The following is an 18,075-nucleotide window of genomic DNA, read 5'->3' as shown; positions in this document are numbered from 1 at the left end:
TAGACCTGCTCTACAAGTGTAGCTCAACTACTACTGTAGAGATTTACATGTTCCTATAATCTCTTACTGAATGCTGTATCTTCAATAGATCAATAACATTTGTATCATTTAATATAATGCTAAATATAGACAAGTACTCCATGGCCACTGTTCAGTGTGATTTCCTGTGAGCATTACAATCATTGGCATCTAAATATAGTTTTTTGTTTCAAATTTCATTTACTTATGACTAGACCAGATGCAATGCCACCATTTAAATATCACACTCTCAATCATATGCAAAGTCCCTACACAAATCACAGTTGTCTCACACATCCTGGAGCCTCCAGTAGTCAGGAGACCTTTAAAGCCATTTGACTCCATGAGGCTCCAGCAGGCAAACAAAGTGGCAACAGTGAAATGTTACCACATTCTGCAATCAAAATGGACATCAAGGGCAACATACACTGTCAGAAGAAAAACTTGCAGGCTATGGGGCTCAAGTGACATATTCATATAAAGGATTTACTGTTGAGATTAACACGTTGAATTTTGATCAGACACTTTGCATTTCATTACCATAGGTTAGTCCTTCCTCTTGTTTATAGTCAAATCTCTAGACTTGCTTTTCTCCCCATGGCAGGACACATTTGCATTAACAACTTCTTAAGTTGCTCAATATCACAGCAATGTGGCAGAGGCTTTTCCGCCAGACTGCGTGACACATCTCTCCACTCCAACACAGCATACACAGACCTGCATCAGTATTCTTCTGCTTCTTCACCCCAGCCTGTCCTCGTTATAGCTGAGAATTGTTACTGCCTTTCTTCTCATCATAAAGTTGTTTCTCTACAGAATCATCAATATCATTTTTGCCTCTGCTCACACCTTCAGCATACATTCCTATTGCTTGCAAACAAAACGTATAACAAACAATCCCGCTGCCTTAGGACTTTCACTAACATCAATTTGCTCTGCCTCCCACTCTCCTGTCCTCTTACGGACACAGGCACTCTATCATTTTACTGATGCCACAGAATCTTGAATGGACCTTCTTGCTGATGGTGCTTTGTCTCACCTCGTGTCACAAAGTGGCTCCCTGCATCTCCTCTTCACCCTTGTTGATTTTACTCTCATGACTTAGAAAATTTACAACCAACCTTTTCCAAATGAACGCCCTATTTACCCACAGAAAGGATGCAGCTGAGCTAGTGTCCCTTCAGAAGGGCTTCTTCTCAGAATGGAAAAGTAGTGAAGCTGATATGGGAGTCAATTAATAAAGAACTAAAGGATAGGAGTATTATTAATATTAGTCTAAACAGGTTTCTGGAAAATAGGTCTTGTCAAACAAACCCGATCTTATTTCTTGATGAGATTACAGACTTGATTGATAAAGGTAATGGTGTAGGCAGAATACACCTAGACATTTGTAAATGTATGTGGTTTTGTTATTTGAATACATTCCATCCTTGGTCTCTGACAGCCTCCAGCCCCCCCTGCTACCATCTTTTCCAGTCACGCCTTTCACTGGCACGGTTGCCATCACATGGTTAGGGAGGTCAGGAGGTGCAATCTTCTGCAATTCTCATAACATCAGTGACCTAACACAACATGCAGATCCTTGCTGCTAGCATGGAGTGCAAGAAAGATGTCAATTCCTGAGTATGCATGAAATTAGCATAACAAGTCCTGGTGCAAGACCTTGTGGAAGACAGTGGTATTTATTAACAAAATTCGAATGTGCTGGTTTGATCCATTCACACTCATTCTCTCTTAGAGATCATTCATCACACTGTCACATGCACCAAGATGTGTGTCTTCAAGCAACACTTGGGTTTTTCTTGACTGGAAATAGCAAGCTAGTTTTTTTGGCAGATCTTTTATACCTTTTGTGAGCCAACAGTAGATAAGGGGTGGTCCTTTGCTTCAGAATCTTGTCTGCATAGGCATTTATAAATGTTAGCAATATTGCAGCTCATTACCTGGCTTTGCTTGTATGGAGTATGTCTGAAATACACATATCTGTTTGACTACAGCGTAGCTCCTTGTTGGCCAAACAGGAAAAGGAATTGCACTAGTATGTTGTGGCCTTTTAGTGTCCTTAGAAAGTAAGGTCTTGTGCTGGAGAGATGCCTGTACCGTGGCTTTTATCAGAGCCCAGACCTTCTGGGCTTCACAGTGCAGCACATTCCTCAGTTTTATTGCTGGGAACAATGTTCTTTATTATCAGTACATGACACTCTTCTCACACTTATTTCACTATTTTTTCCAGTGTTTACAGAAACACATTTGCATCTGTATTTCATTCATACCAATCTTAATATTTTTGCTACAAGTCGCTACATGTTTAGTTACATCAGAGGAAAAGTGGCTTACTATGAGAGTTTTCAAAAGGAGAAAGCACGAGATACTGAACCTAGCAGAGTGGATGTGCCAGTCTTACACATTTACAAGGTGCAAGAGAAATAATTGAATTCACTTTTCAGATAGTAAATGTGTTTACTGGGCTCGGCTTGTGTGAGCCAGTGGACTCTACTAGCCTCAAGCACAGTTTCTCCTATGTACAAAAATGACAAAGGCATTACACAACACTTCCTACGCGTTGGCAAGTTCTTGATGTGCCTGTGCATGAATTCACCAACTGCAGCATTCTTTGACGTATGGACTCTACCCATTAGTGGAGACTGCATGTGTCCTGACTACAAATTTAGCTCCCTCTTTATTTCACTCCAGGAACTGGGACTTGAGTGTCTGTGCTTCATACGTGGCAATTTACCTCTAAGCTGCTTTCCAAGCAATGCTGCTTAAGGCACAGCTCACAAAGTCACTCCAGAGCCTGTCCCAGAGAGACAGTGCACACTTAGGCCACGTCTCCTCCTGTGACTCTCATCCAGTCTTGTCTCAGCAGGCCATACACTTTCAACCCCTGCATGCCACACACACGTTCACATGTCACAGAACAAAGCCATCATTCAGAAGGACTGAATCCTGCCCTTTGAGCTGAAAACGCACCCACATATTATTTAAATTCCTGTAACAATGAGGCCACTTGGGGACTAGAGAGGTTCCTGCCAAGTGATGTGCAACATGGACTCCATCAGTCACCTCCAGATTGTGCCTGAGCAGTGTGGTCACAAGCTGATTCACAGCAACTACTCATGCAGCTGGGGCTCTCCTCCTCCTCCAGCACACAAAGATTAGCGAGCAGGCAATGGATGTTAGCAACCATCAATAACTATCAATTTAGGATAGATTCAAACTCTGACTGAAGATTGAAAGCTTCACCATACCTAAACGCAAACTGCCCAAAGCTTTCCGGTCTTTCCATTGTTCTGCTTTTCTTTAGTCGCATCTATTCATAATGTGCCTTCTTTAATACAGCAGGAAGCAGAGAGCTCAGGAAGGCACTACAGCCATTTGTCACCGTTCTGCAGATTAGCCCACTTTGTCTCAATGTTTTCTGTGATGTCACTGTTAATATGCAATGCTTCACAAGGATATAACTTCTTAAAAGCTTAACAGGTTACCTTAAAAAAAGCCAAAACGTCACCAAACCTGAACAAGAAAAATTAAATACTAAAGAAGTCTCTAGAAACCAGAGATTCAAATGTGATAGAACTGTATAAACAGGGACAATAGGGAGTCTTCAGAGGAAACCAAGGCAGTCTCTCCCTAAAAATACTGGAAAGCTAAATTTTGTGCCACTGAATTCAGCTAAAAAGACTGTACTCCTCCCCATCTATTTAATATCTCCCTAAAAGCATGTGCTTTTTCTCCTCATTTTAACCCATCAAAAGGCCTGAATAGCTAATATAATTCTCACCGCTACATTTTTACACCTTGCCAAGTTGCTTCTAGGCATACTGTGGGGTCATTTTCCTTTCTTCATTTGATAAATAACAACCCCTGTATTTCTACAATGGAACTCCATCTCCTTTCACTGGCTTTAGTGAATAGATGGATAGAACACCTTTGACTTCATGTAATTTTGCCTTTTCTTGCAAGACTTTGGAGCATCAAGCTTTTATTTTTTTTCCCCTGTACTGAATTAGAATTATTTTGATTCAATTTTTTATTTTTTTTTATTTTGTTGTAGATATAGGCATGATGGACTCCGACTAATATTGCAAAAAAACCTGTAAGGACATTATATTTTATGAAAAACATCTGCATTTTACACTTCCAGCCAGCTTAAAATCTTGCACACTCCAAATCATGGTCAGGTGGGGTTTAGGGACAAATACATGCATAATTCATGAAAGCACAGCCATTATTGGTAGCTCTATAGAATAAATAGTCCTTGGTAGACACTGTGCATTTGAAGGATGCACCATATTCATGCTAGCAATATGGAGCCAAATTGGTATTTATGGTGTACTCACTATCCATTCAATTCTGTTTCCATTTGAAGACATGGGTGAAATACAGCCCAATATTCTGTTTCAGTTATAAGCAAAAGACACACTGCTTCAAGCAGAGCTCCCGATAGCCGGAGAGAGCAGAAGAGCTGATGACTGCACAGAGTCCGCTAGGGATCTTGTTATGCCAATCTAATTAACCTGGAAAGTGCTCAGCTAGCACCATGCTCTGGGCTCGCACACAGATGGAAAACGGGCTGCTCGACTATTGTGTGTGCAAGGCAGACTTCTCATAACTCCCCAGTCAGCAGAAACATTTAAGCATATGCTTACCATTAATGTTAAACAGGTGCTTAAGTACACTGCTGAACAGGGAACTTAACAAGGAGCACGCCTCTGGAGTACGTGATTTCTACTTTAATTGCTATTGCATAGATACAGGTTTTATTTATTTGTTGCCCTTAGATATTACCAACAGCCTCCTTTCCCTTCCAAGAGTGCAGTTCTGTCAAAATCTGAATAAGAATATGGTGAGAGAGATGCTCTCTTAAAAAAAAAAAAAGAAAAGAAAAAGAAAAAAAAACAAGGTATATTTGTAAAACCAAAGATACTGGAATAAAAAAAGGAGATAAGCAAATTTTATTTTTTAAATTTCTGCAATCTTGCATAGTATTGATTCCTAGACAAGTTTCCAAATCCAACTGAATAGTACCTTCCTTAACAACGTTTTTAACAAATAGTAAATGTACATGGTTAATGCAAATGAAATAAAATGCACAGAGAATAACATCGAAGCAACGGGGAATGTAGCATGAACTTCCCTTTTGAGAGAAAAACTCTCAAATAGTGAGATCAGGAAAGGCTCAATCATACTGATATGAACTATAATTAATTTCTGAATTACTGCTCTACCCACAGCATTTTACATATCCTTCACGTGGACCACAGACCCGCTTTTTAACAAAGTCAATAAACTCAGAGCTCATGAATAGTAATACTCCCGCATTACAATCATTCCCTTTACAAACTAGATCTTCATAAGAGGTACTTTCAGCCCCCTCACAGCCGGATGAGAAGGCATTAATATGAGCATATCTTTCACATCCTCATAATTAGGCACAAGAAAAGAGCAATACAAGCTTATTTCTAAGTTACTTTGGTTATATCATGCACTGCAGAAGATCTACTCAGTATTTACAGAAAACATGCCAAGCTATCATTTCAATTTTTCTCCCCATTTGCAATAACTTCAGTCCCAAATGATAAACAAATAAAAATGTTTCATTTCCAGCATGTTTTCCAGCTTATCATCATCAGTGAAAACAAACAGAAGTAGAAATGCAGGCATGCAGCACGCTCCGTGAAACATCTGATAGAGGAGCTGATGGGGTTCTCCATGGGGGACAGCTTACAAAATGAGACGAAGGAAAAATCCAGTATATTTCACCATTTACTATCTTTAAAAAAGTACTGAAAATCCTTAGTGACACAGAACATGGCGGGGTTTTGGGTTGAGACTCAGGTCTGAAGGCACCTGAGGCTCAGACAAATTCCTTACTCATTTCAGCAGCAGTAGTAAAGCCGTTAAGTTCAGCAAAAGTTTTGCTTAAGTGCTGAATAATGACTACAGAATGAGGCCATCTAATGTGTGACTGGAATTCATGCCAAGTCTCACTGTCTCTACACATGCCTGAGCTGACAAAATCTTCTAGCCAGTGTTGCCTGTAACATGAGAGGGAGTTTTCACAGCACTGACCACTCTGCTTACCATCCAGTGCTTCACCTGGGCGTGCAACGTTCACCACTGCAGCTAATCCCACTGTCTTGACTGGTCAGTTTTCTCATATTTGCTTTGAGTGCATCTCGGGGTAACCTCTAAAGTCATTATTCCGTAGTAATTTGGGATGAGATAGTGGAAATACTTCACAGCTGGTAATAAAGTCATTTTCACTGAATTTCACTGAATTTTTTAGAGTTGGAAGGGACCATAGAGATCATCTAGTCCAACTCCCCTGCCAAAGCAGGACCACCCAGAGCTTGTCAGAGCATGTTACTCAGGACTGCATCCAGGCGGGGCTTGAAAATCTCCAAAGAAGGGGACTCCACACCCTCCCTGGGCAGCCTGTTCCAGGGCTCCGTCACCCTCACCGTGAAAAAGTCAATAAGCATTCAGTCACACCGTGAAAGAGGAATTATTACAAATAAAATCCCGTATTGGTTGCTGGACATGCACTGAGTTTGTAATTCTTCTATAGTGTCTTCTAAGTGTACAGATTGGGAACCACCTATTTACAACTGAGGGCTGAACTCAGCTTTAGCTACACATGCAATGTTTCTTCCCCCTGCTCAAAATACGACAGGTGATTCCACTGCTCCCTTTCCCACCCTTGACTTCCAGACTGATGAAGAGGGTATCACTGGACTTACAGATCCCAAGGGTAACATTCTGTGCTTGGAAACCACCTGCAAGATACACTCTTCTTCTCAGTGCACGGCCTAAGCACTACAACACAGGTGCTCCAGGAATTCCCAGGACCTTACTGACAGCACCACAGGTGCACAAATCCAGTTGTTGCAAAAGCAGAATTCTAACATAACCTCTATAATCCATTTCAAGGGCAACTAGGACACTACAAATGCAAACTTTTCTTGCTACAATGCCTTGCCTGCTACAATGCAGCTCTGCTGGTTATTATGTCCTTAAAAGGGCAGAAAATCCACCACATCTATAGGTGAATGCGTGCTACAGCTGGGACACATTTACCACTGTATTGTGAGTATTCAGCCCCTAATGGTTTAGACATACTCTGTAAATTAGATTTATTTTTAAAATTTTATTCTCAACTGCAGCCTTTTGAAAATGAACTATGGGAACCTGCTAAATGCAATGCTGTATTGGGAAGGAATGCCAAGCTTCCTAAGTGACAGCATTATGCATTAGTGGATTACACAAGATTTGCAGTACATAAAACAATTTAATAAATGGGCTTTGTTTGTTAATCTCACGTGAGTCACTGTTTAGCACAGTAACGTACAGGCAACACACATGCAAACACACAGACCTAGAAGAATAAATGCAAGTATTGCACTTGTGATGACATTAAACCATTTGGATTAAGTAATTTTAAAGCTAGAGATGCATTATAAAGTTCTAGAACAGCTCTGTATGCATGTAAATCACAGACTGCAAGTATTGCACTTGTGATGACATTAAACCATTTGGATTAAGTAATTTTAAAGCTAGAGATGCATTATAAAGTTCTAGAACAGCTCTGTATGCATGTAAATCACATGTAAATGCATGTAAATCACAAGTAATTTCTGCAGCAACATGGCATCTGGCTGAGATGAAGTTCCTCTCCTGCTACAGCTGGACTGCCATGCTGGGAGACCCAACCTGCTTCTACACAAGCATACTGGGACCTGGGAGAAGTAAAGCTCCAAACATGCAGCTCATGTATCCCTCCATCCCACTGCAGATGTCATTGAGAAACCCTGGATAGATGTGCAGAGCCGTACCTGCCTCACATAACTGCAGAGCACTAATGGAGTGCTTAGTGTCATCTGAGATGCTCTGGAATATCTATGACTACGTTTAGCAACAGACTCAAGACACAGATATCTGCAAGGTAGATGTTTATGGTTCAGCTAGTACCCCATATTTCCTTAAGTCCATGGAGAGAAATTGACATTTAAGAGTGTAGGTCCTCTGTCCTATTTCACACATCTACACAAAGATAGAATGAATCATGCCCCAGACTCCACTAAGTTATAAAGAGAGCCCAGGCTTACTACCTTGGATGCAGATGTCTACACTGAAGAAGACAATATTTAGTCAAGGAATCCTTTCTCCATCTTGCTCCATTGAAGAATTTCAAAAGCCAGAGAAACTACTGCACTCCCATAGAGACTGTTTCACTAGCTCATCACCTTCACTGTAAAAACTGGGCACTTTATTCTCTAGTCCAAAATGCTCCGACTCCAACTTCCAGCTTTGAATTTTATTCTGCTTTTCTCAGGTACATTAAAGACCTTGTTGCTACTAGAAGTTTTGTACCAACCAGAGGTGTGCTTAGGCATGATTCTCTATCACCTTTCCCTTTACATAGTGACTTAGACCAATACTGAGTACAAAGCTGTGCCAAGAAATGCAACCTCCAAAATATAAAGGATTGACACTTGGTGCAAGGGAACACGCTATGAAGTATTTTCTAGCAGCTGAAAGACTCATTCCACAGTGCAGAGAGGGGAACTCTCCTCATCAAACAAAGCCTCAGGCCATCAACCTGTCCAAAACACACATTTTAGGTATTTATCTTTAGAAAAATGAAGCAAATCCAGATTTCATTAATGGACAGAAGTAACATCTCAAATACAGATGACTGCAATGTTGTCCTCCTGACGGCCCGGACAGCTCTATGGCTCTGTGCTGCTCAGGGCTTCACAAAATGACAGCTGAGTGGGCAGCAGTAAAATCCTGACAGTCCCTTCAATTTTTCCTCTCTTATTGTTTGGGAAATCAGCGAAGAGATTAAAAAAAAAGAGGAGGGGATAGGCTATCCTGTGATCAGTCAGACTCAGAGGAGGGAGGGAGAAATGAACACAAAAATGTTTCTCTTTCACTGAAGGCAAGAGGAAGCAGAGGAGCTGCTGGGTAGTACTGAAGAGAGGGACGCAGCTGGGAGATCCACCATCAGAGTCAAGATTTTGAACCTTCGCAGTGATGAGAATTACAGTTGGATCACAAGCCCCCCTTTATTCTCACATTGCTAAATAGTGAGCAATGTGGACTGCTTTGCAGGACCCCCAAAGTGATTCTGAGACAGCCTGGTTCTACATATTTCTCACGTATTTGCGACCTGCAACTTCAGTGGATCCCTTATAATTCAAATACACCCTGGGCAGACTCTGCACTTCTGTCTCCTAAGCAAGGCTGTATATAAAGGGACAGTCTACATTAAGTGCACAACATTGGGATCCTACTGGTTATTTATTTATGGACCTCTCTGCCATCCCACCTTAAACGTGCAAAGAATCTTCATTTCCATCAACAAGCAACATGACACTAGAAGAGGAACATCTTTCAGCTTATCCAGTACCTCCTATGGATTGTACTCCCTACTGCATGTATTATCCTAACCAAGGGGAACACTGACCCAGAAAGGATACCAGACTGTTACAGCCCTTAAAACACAACCTGCCTCTCACCAAGCAACAGCAGCTGCCCAAAGATTTTCTGCTGTGATTTTTGCTGTGGTTTGGCAATTGAATCTCTGCCTGGCTTTAAACTTCAGCTGCAGTCCTGATAGCTCATCTGGGAACTGCTACCATAGTTCCCCTGCTTTCAGCTCTGGAGGTCCCCATGTTTCAGCCGAGGTAGTAGACAGCTAATGAATAGCACACAAAATCTGGACTGCATTTGGCTTCTAAATCAAGTAGAACTTGAGACAGAGGGAAGAACAAAGTAGCAGGGAGTCTGTGCTGGATCACAAACTCCACCACCTATTTCAGTGTGGGAGTTTCAAGAAAAATTAGTCTCCATGCAGCTTCTTTACCCCATGGCAGGCCAGCCAGTTTCTTGGCTGAGAAGCAGCACATCACGTTTCAGTGCAACGTGATTGATCAGTGCAAGCAATAAACCTGTAGGTAAAAGATGGCAAGTAAAGGAAATTACAGTGGAACTTCAATGTCTTTTATTTATGTTTTTAATATGGATTTTCTGCTCATGAGAGGCACCAGAAACACAAAATGGGCAGGATCAAAGCTGGATTTCCTATTTGGCTGCACCAGTGTGTCTCCAGGAAGAGCAGCACTTCAAGGACGACAAGGTAGATTGTTCTTCATGCCATTTGTGCTCATGATGTCTCTGAGGCCTCAGAGATGCCAGCAGAGTTCCTAGGAGACAGTACTTGCCACTGGGCTTATTTTTATCTGTTTTTATAGGTACATCCAAACTGCAGCTATCAGAGTTGGGATTTAAATGGTCAAACTAAACATCTAAATCTCCCGACTCTTGTATAAGTGCTATCAATGACCCAGAACTGCTTCTTTTGCCCCATTCATAAATTTTTCATCAGAGTAAAGCAGAAAAGTGATACATCCATCACAGTTTCTCTTGGTAGTTTCCAAACATTAGAGCAGCTGCCAGCTAGACCGAAATTCAGAACAAGATTTTCACAGCAACACCCTTCTAACAGAGATAGCTGGCTACAGCAGAGCGCTCGTGCCTTTCACTGACAACTAAATGTGCCAAAATAACAACGTGCTCACGTACAGCACATGAAATTTTGTCTTCAATACCCCTATGCACTCTCACTAAGCCCATATAGTCTCCACTCACCTAATTGTCTACATCTGAAGGTAGAAGCTCCTTTTTATCTTTACTGTACCTGTAACTCTACCAAATTGGGTTCTCAGAATTTGCATGAGTGCATATAAGAGAAGAATCTGGCACTACTCTCCAGATCCTCTTCAAACCAGCTCTTTTCAATCCGTCAAAAATGAAAAAAAAAAAAGAAAAAAGCCCATGTACATCATACATCAGTCCCTGGGAAGACACAGGCAAGAGTAGAACAAAACAAGTGTAATTGGTACTATTGTCCTTGACCTGACAACTGAACGTGTAGGGAAAGAGACAGGAGTATTCTATTGAAATAAATTATATACCTGTACCTAAGGTTAGGATCAAATGTAAGTGTGTTAAATTTATCTCTGAAAATGATAAACATTTATCTCCACACCCTACTGTTGGCTTAACTTGAAAAAGACTGGAAAACTCATGGGGTATGTCAGTTCTTACCAGAAGAAACCACTGTGTATTAATCACTCCCTACAGTATTTATGTAGCATTAAGAGAAATCCCATTGTAAAAGCCTGAACTATTTCTGTATGCTACATTCCCCTGGCTCAAATGATGAATGGGAAATAGAGCAGTAAAATAAAAATAGGCACCTTTCCAGGTAAATGCTGTTGTTTAAAAAAGCCAAGACAAAGCCCTGGTGAAATACTGTCACGGGGATAAAAACATTTATCTCAGTGTCACAAGAATGGCTTTGGTTTTGCTGGTCTAATTAGGTAATAAAGAAATCACAGGTGTAGTGGCTCCATGAGCTATCACCACACTTAAAAAGGACCCACTGGATGGCCAGGGACCAGCATGCCAGTATTATCACTTGCTGTCACATCATTTTAAGAATGAAATAGCTCAATTTAAGAAAGATTTTTAAAGAGAAGAAAATCAATACATAGTTAGAAGCTTGTCAAGACTCTAAGCAACAGCAAAACTGCCAGAAAACAAACAAACAAACAAACAAAAAGAACCATGGTGGGCTTTGAATTTTCAATTACTTTCCCAGTTCTGCTGGGCAATTAATGCAGTGCACACTGTTGTGGGACTCCACACACACCCAGCCCCGTATTCTCAACGACTGCCAGGTATGTGAGAGAGGACACTCACACCATTAGGTTTTGACATGACTGGTTCAGGATTCTAATTTTTGTTGTAAAAAAGTGATAAATAAGTAAAATACTGCTATTTAGAATGTAAAACAACAGCTTAAGGAAAAGGGGAAAAAAAGTAATAGTCTTAACTTGCTAGAACTTCCATCAAAAGTGTATCTGAGATTTCAAGGTTATGTCCACTAATTATTATCTTGAAGAAATATAAAATCTGTCCAAAGATCACAAAGCTCAAATTTTCACCTAAATTTAATTCTTGCCTAAAGTAACTGCAGATCTAGTTGCAACCACAGACCAGATTAACACAAAAACCAGCTGTGTGTGTTTTAGGTGTCCCATAAAAACACAGGCATTAATTAAGGAAATCATCTGTGTCAGTGTAACAGCTTCCTTGCCTTGAAATTTCATTGACAGTGTCTCAAAACTGAGTTCTTCAAATGAAAACCTTGCATTCGGGTCCAGGGAGACTGCCCCAAGTGACAGTAAGAAATAACTGTGACTTAGCAGCCTGGGGGGGCTGGATCCTGCTCCCGTTTGAATCAGAGGCAAAAACTATTGTTTCTGGCAGAAGGATTTGAATTGTGGACAGCCCCTGCTACACAGCTCTGTGTGTGGATCGATCACTCCAGCCTTTGCTCGTCTCGCAGAGGTGTGGATATGCGGATCCATTTTGCCACACTCAGAAGCACCAGCCAAAAATCCCAGCAGAAGCTCTGTCTGTCCCTTTGCTGCCTGGCAGTGGGGGAATCCCTGCCTGCTCATTATTCCTTGACTTCCAAGACTAGCAAAGAAAATGCACAAAGGGTTTTTTATTAATTCTGTGACACTGTGTATGTAAATTAAGTTAATCCTGTACTTTAATCAAATAATGTCATCTCAGGTGGTTAATTATTTATTCTTATAGATACAGAACATCCTAATCAAAGACTGTAATGACCTCTAGGATCAGTAGCTTAAGCAAATAACAATCTCAGTTTCCCCATGTTAAAAGAGTTCAAGCACCAGATATTTCCCAGGCATCTAAAAGGCACAATGAAAGGAGTACGATGCAGTCACACAGTCTGTGCATTTCTCCTGGAAAAAAATGTTTGCAGAAGTTCTTGTTCAGTTCCCTTAGTTGAATTCACAGGTCACATAGCACTGCACCTTCCTCTTAAAAACTACAGCTGGAGAAAGCAGTATTATTGGAGTTGGGAAAGGAGGCATTTCCTTAAAATGCCAAAGAAGCATTTTACTACTGAACTTAATTAAAGGATGGAGAACACTTTGGCCGTTTCTTGAACACACCAACACAAGACATGAGAGAAACACATACTACCTTTCTACTAAATATTAGCATTTCCCCTCACAGGGGAGGCAAAATGCAGACAGGAGTGCTCTGCTCGAGAGGAGGGAGGGGACAAGAAGACCAACAGGTACCCTTTTACAAGCTTCAGGTTATTTGCAATAAGTTGTTTTCAAAGCCAAGCGCCCCGAAGCCATCACGGATCCCACCCCCCCGCCGCACCCCCCGCACCGAGCCGCCTCCCGGCTGCGGGGCCGCCCGGATGCGGGGCTCCCCGCACCCCCGCCGCCCCCAGCGGGGCAAGCCAGCAGGCAAAACACACAAATATATTTCCATCAGCACAAGATGGCAACCAGCACTTCCTCCGGGAGAGCAGCTGGCTTGCCTTTTTCTTTTTTTTTTCATTAATGAGTGAGGGGGAGCTGATTTAAAAGGCACCCCGAGCAGGTTGGGTGTTTTTTTTTAAATAAAAAGGCATCAAGACAAATGTTTCCACTAGTGATGCCGGAGGAAAGGCAAAGTAACCCCCCCAAGCTCGTTCACACACACGTCGCGGTCATCAACTTGGCGAAGTTGGCCGCGGCGGAGCGCGGTGCGCGGAGCGGGCGCGCAGTCTTGCCCCGCTACCACCGAGCCCCGGCGGCCCCCGCTGCGCCCCAACTCCCCTTTCCAAAAGGGGGGGGACGCCCCAGCAACCTCCGCAGCACCAGGGACCCTCTTCGAAGGAAGGAGGGGGGGTTACACAGACACTAAGGTGCAGCCTCGCCAGCTCAGCCCCGGCGATGGGGGGGCTCCGCAGCCCCCCTGCGCGCGGGGGGGAGGGGGGGGGTCTGGGTTAGCACCGAGCCCCGGGCAAGGAGCCCCGCCACTTACTCACAGTCACGGGAGGCGCCGGCAGCAGCAGCAGCCACTTACCATCATGTTTCCTTGCATTTTAGCCGTTTGAAACATTGCCTTTTCCTTCATTTTTTTGCCGTGTGTGTGCGTGCGTGTGCTGCTCTCCCAAGAGTTACTTAATCCAGCGGCTGGATCACTTTAGTGAAGAACCGGCGTGCACTTGCGATGGCTCTTTTTGGTGTGGAGTGGAGGGGACTACGAGCAGCAGAGGGGGAGGCTGCCTGCGTGCTTTTTCTTTTTTTTTTTTTTTTTCCTTCCCTTCCCCATAAAGAAAACTGCTAATGGAAGACTGGAAAATTTGCACTTTGAAATCTGCAGTTGGTGGGATCAAAATCCACCAGAGTGGATTTCGTCTGTGCTCACCCTTTGTGATGCTACCGTAGATTATGCAGAGCCCCGCAGACCCCGGCCCTGTCGCCCTCCCCCCGCGGGATGGCCCGCAGGATGCTCCAGGCTCTGTCCGGGGGAGGGGGCGCTTCCAAGGAACTGCCCCAATGGATTTGGGATCCGGGGTGAAGCCCCCCCCCGCACGCCGCAGGGATGGGCAGGTGGGTGGCAGAGCTCGGCCCCACCACCGGGAAAAGCAAAGGCAAGGGCACAGCCCGTGTGTGTCTGCGGCTGGACCCCGGGTGTCCCCTTTGTTCCTTTCTAGCAGCATCCCCGCTTCCCCGAGTGTTTTCCACCACTGTGAGCTGCAATCCCACAGCTGAGGTGCCCCACAGGTGGCTGGAGCAGTTGCTGGAAGATGGTCCTCTTCTGCTGCCCTTGCAAGAACGTGGCCCCTACTCATAGAATGGTTAGAGTTGGAAGATCATCTTGTTGGATTTGGGATCCGGGGTGAAGCCCCCCCCCGCACGCCGCAGGGATGGGCAGGTGGGTGGCAGAGCTCGGCCCCACCACCGGGAAAAGCAAAGGCAAGGGCACAGCCCGTGTGTGTCTGCGGCTGGACCCCGGGTGTCCCCTTTGTTCCTTTCTAGCAGCATCCCCGCTTCCCCGAGTGTTTTCCACCACTGTGAGCTGCAATCCCACAGCTGAGGTGCCCCACAGGTGGCTGGAGCAGTTGCTGGAAGATGGTCCTCTTCTGCTGCCCTTGCAAGAACGTGGCCCCTACTCATAGAATGGTTAGAGTTGGAAGATCATCTTGTTTAACCCTCCTGCCATGAGCAGGGACACCAACCACTAGACCAGCTTACTCAAAGACCCACCCAACCTGCCCTTCAGCACCTCCAAAGATGGGGCACCACAACTTTCCTGGGTAACCTGTTCCAGTGTCTCACCACCCTGACAAAGAAAGTACAGAATTACTTCTAATATCTGATCTAAATCTCCCCTCTTTCAGTTTAAAACCACTACTCCTCGTCCTATTGCTACCCTTCCTTATGAGAAGTCTCTCCCCATCTTTTTTGTAGGCCACTACATGGTCTCCCCAGAGCCTTCTCCAAGCTGAACAACCCCAACACTCTCCCTCAGCCTGTCTTCACAGGAGAGGTGCTCCAGCTCTCTGATCATCTTCATGGCCCTCCTCCGGTCTCACTCCAACAGGTCCATGTCCTTCTTACATTGGAGGCCCCAAAGCTGGATATGGTGCTCCAGGTGGGGTCTCACAAGTGTGGAGTGGAGGGGTAGAATCACCTCCCTTGCCTTGGTGCAGCTTTCCAGGTCTAACAGCCTTGCCACCCATCCCAAAACTTTACACCCCAGCCTGCACACATGAAAAAAAAATCCTTCCAGAGAGCTTCCTCTTTTGTCTCTCCCTGATGCATTGTAAGTAATTACAGCCATCTCCAGGAGAATTAGGTGCCCATTGATTTCATTTGGCATGAACAGAACTGCTTCAGATGTTGCCCGCTCAAAAGGAAAGAAGAGACTGAGAAGAAAGCGATTTGCTTAACAGCTGAGAAGATAAACCAAAAAGAAAAAGCAGAAACTCTTCTTGTCATCCAAGGCTTAACCAAACCAATGGCTAGAGCAGAAGTTCTGGTTTGTGGTTTGTTTCTTTTTTTCAGTGGGGGAACTGCAGACCCTTCCATGGGTCCTTTTGTTCTGCCCATCTGTAGCACCTTGAACTCTAATCCTTCTCAGCTTGCAGCATCTTCATTTCATAGGCAGTGGCTCTTCACTAGAAATAGGACATAACATGAGCAGTCCCACAGAGTTGCTCATATTGTATTTTTCTTTAAGCCACCCACTTGTTGAAAGAGATTCAAATACAAAATCTCTCACCTGAGACATTAAGCACATACCTTGAAAATTAAGGTAATGGAGAAGTGAGACCCCAAGGCACCCATGAGAAATGCCACTGGCAGATGATGCTGGTGCCCCCAGGGATCACCCGTGGGAGCTTATGTCCTACAAAAATGTCACCCCTCACTTGAAGGTCTTGATTATTTTCTCCCTTGTCTTTATTTGGGAACTGCTTACACTTCATACATGCTGCATCTTGAGCAGGAAGTTCTTCATTATGTTCCTCAGACTCTCCTCTCTTGCTTTCTTTACTTCAATTTTGATGTTTTATCAGGCAGTTCCTGTTGCATCTCAGTATTTTACCCTTAGGTGTTTTAATTATGTATGAACACAAAATATTTGTTATCTGCTTCACAGTTAGTAGTCCCATTTGCCTCCTGCATTACTTTATACACCAATGCAATTACTTATCGTATATTGAACTCTGGCAATAGTGGGTTTTTGGATATTTTTCCCTCAGCTTTGTCATAATGCAGTTACTGGATTTGTGTGCTTATTTTTATTGGCATAACTGTAGCAATTGCGTTGATTAAAACAGCTTTGTTTAAAGTTGAGACTACTGGCAAAATGCTCAGTTTCACTGTTGACAATACCCAGTTGTTGAATTGTGGGGTTTTTTTTTATTATTAAGCATCAACCAGGGTCCAACTGGCCGGCATTTGCACATTACTGTGTTTCCATTTCTGCCATGAACTATGTCTCCATCATCATAATCCACAGATTTCATGAGAAATGGGACAGTGTTTTGCAATGCTGTGCAAGACGATGACATTGGTGATGTTGGGGCAAAAAAATCCCATTATGAGAGAGAAATTCTTGATTTGCAGCTTTTAGTTTTCTTTTGGGTTTTTTGTGGACTCATTTGACATTTTGAAAAAAGAGACAGTGAACGGTTTGTCTCTGAAATTCTTATGACGAGAGTTCACCCATGGAGGTTTCCACAAGCTGACTGGACAAAGCCCTGAGCAACTTGGTCTGATTTCAGAGATCCCCCCGCTCTGAGCAGAAGGGTAGGCTAGAGACCTCCTGAGACCCCTTCCAGCCTAAATTATCCTGTGGCCCATAAGATCACAACATTTCAAACTGAGTGACCTTTTCTTTTTGTTACAGATTAAAAATGTCTGTTTAACAAATGATTGTTGTGTCACTTCCTAAGATGGTTCCCAAACGGCATCCCTCATGTCCCAAAGACCTGGCGTTTTGCTGATCCTGACTTTGGCTGATATTTTTCATGTTTGAACCCTTCTCGTTTGGCTGATGGAACAGCTAAGACTTGCTCTCAGGTGTTGAAGCATGAGACTGAATTGTGCTGCAGATCTGCACCCCAAACTGTGGGCAGGTGATTCCATTGCAAATGGTCAATGAAACCATCCTTCAGCTTTGGGAGCTACAGGTGACATTACCACATTACTGCCTTGAGTACATTAACTCCACTGGGCTCCTTTTCATTTAGCATCCAAACAACCATTGAGCTTTTCTTCTTGATGGATGTTCTCCATGTCATTTTAATAGAAATTCACTAGAGCTGGGACAAATACTTGCTCTCACCAAACAAGGCATCAACTTTTTTATGATTAGGAATTGAAATAGTGAACGCGGAAAGTCAATCTTAAATTTCTTCCACGTTTTTGTAGGGAACATTTTTTACCGTCTTTGAATGATGTGGAAGGATAGCCAATTACACTGGGACCCAATAAAGTAGTGTGATTTAAATAGCTACAAAGGTTGCTGGTGGTTATTCTGTATTTAAGGCCAAAGATGTGGCCCAAGAAACCTCAATAAAACATGAAAATGTTTCTTCATCATGTCAGGCTTTTTATCAGAGGAAAATTGTCAAAATTCATGACTTCTGCA

General features: G+C 43.2%; 1 protein-coding gene across 2 annotated transcripts in view; it reads right to left on the bottom strand.

The window, feature by feature from the left end:
* DPP6 (dipeptidyl-peptidase 6) overlaps window positions 1–18,075 on the bottom strand; it is a 576,912-nt gene that overhangs the window by 503,474 nt on the left and 55,363 nt on the right. The window contains exon 1 of one of the 2 annotated variants that reach the window (XM_014945136.1): window positions 13,996–14,212. The exons of the other annotated variant lie outside the window; for it this stretch is intronic. Within the exon in view, the coding sequence (XP_014800622.1) occupies window positions 13,996–14,046 (51 nt within the window). The 5' untranslated portion in view covers window positions 14,047–14,212. Of the gene's footprint in view, window positions 1–13,995; window positions 14,213–18,075 lie in introns of those variants that run through there. 2 annotated transcript variants of the gene reach the window in all.

Source organism: Calidris pugnax, unplaced genomic scaffold, assembly GCF_001431845.1.
Source record: "Calidris pugnax isolate Ruff unplaced genomic scaffold, ASM143184v1 scaffold54, whole genome shotgun sequence".
Classification (NCBI taxonomy): Eukaryota; Metazoa; Chordata; class Aves; order Charadriiformes; family Scolopacidae; genus Calidris; species Calidris pugnax.
The sequence above is the reverse complement of the archived record's forward strand: the minus strand, read 5'-3'. Positions and strand labels throughout refer to the sequence as shown.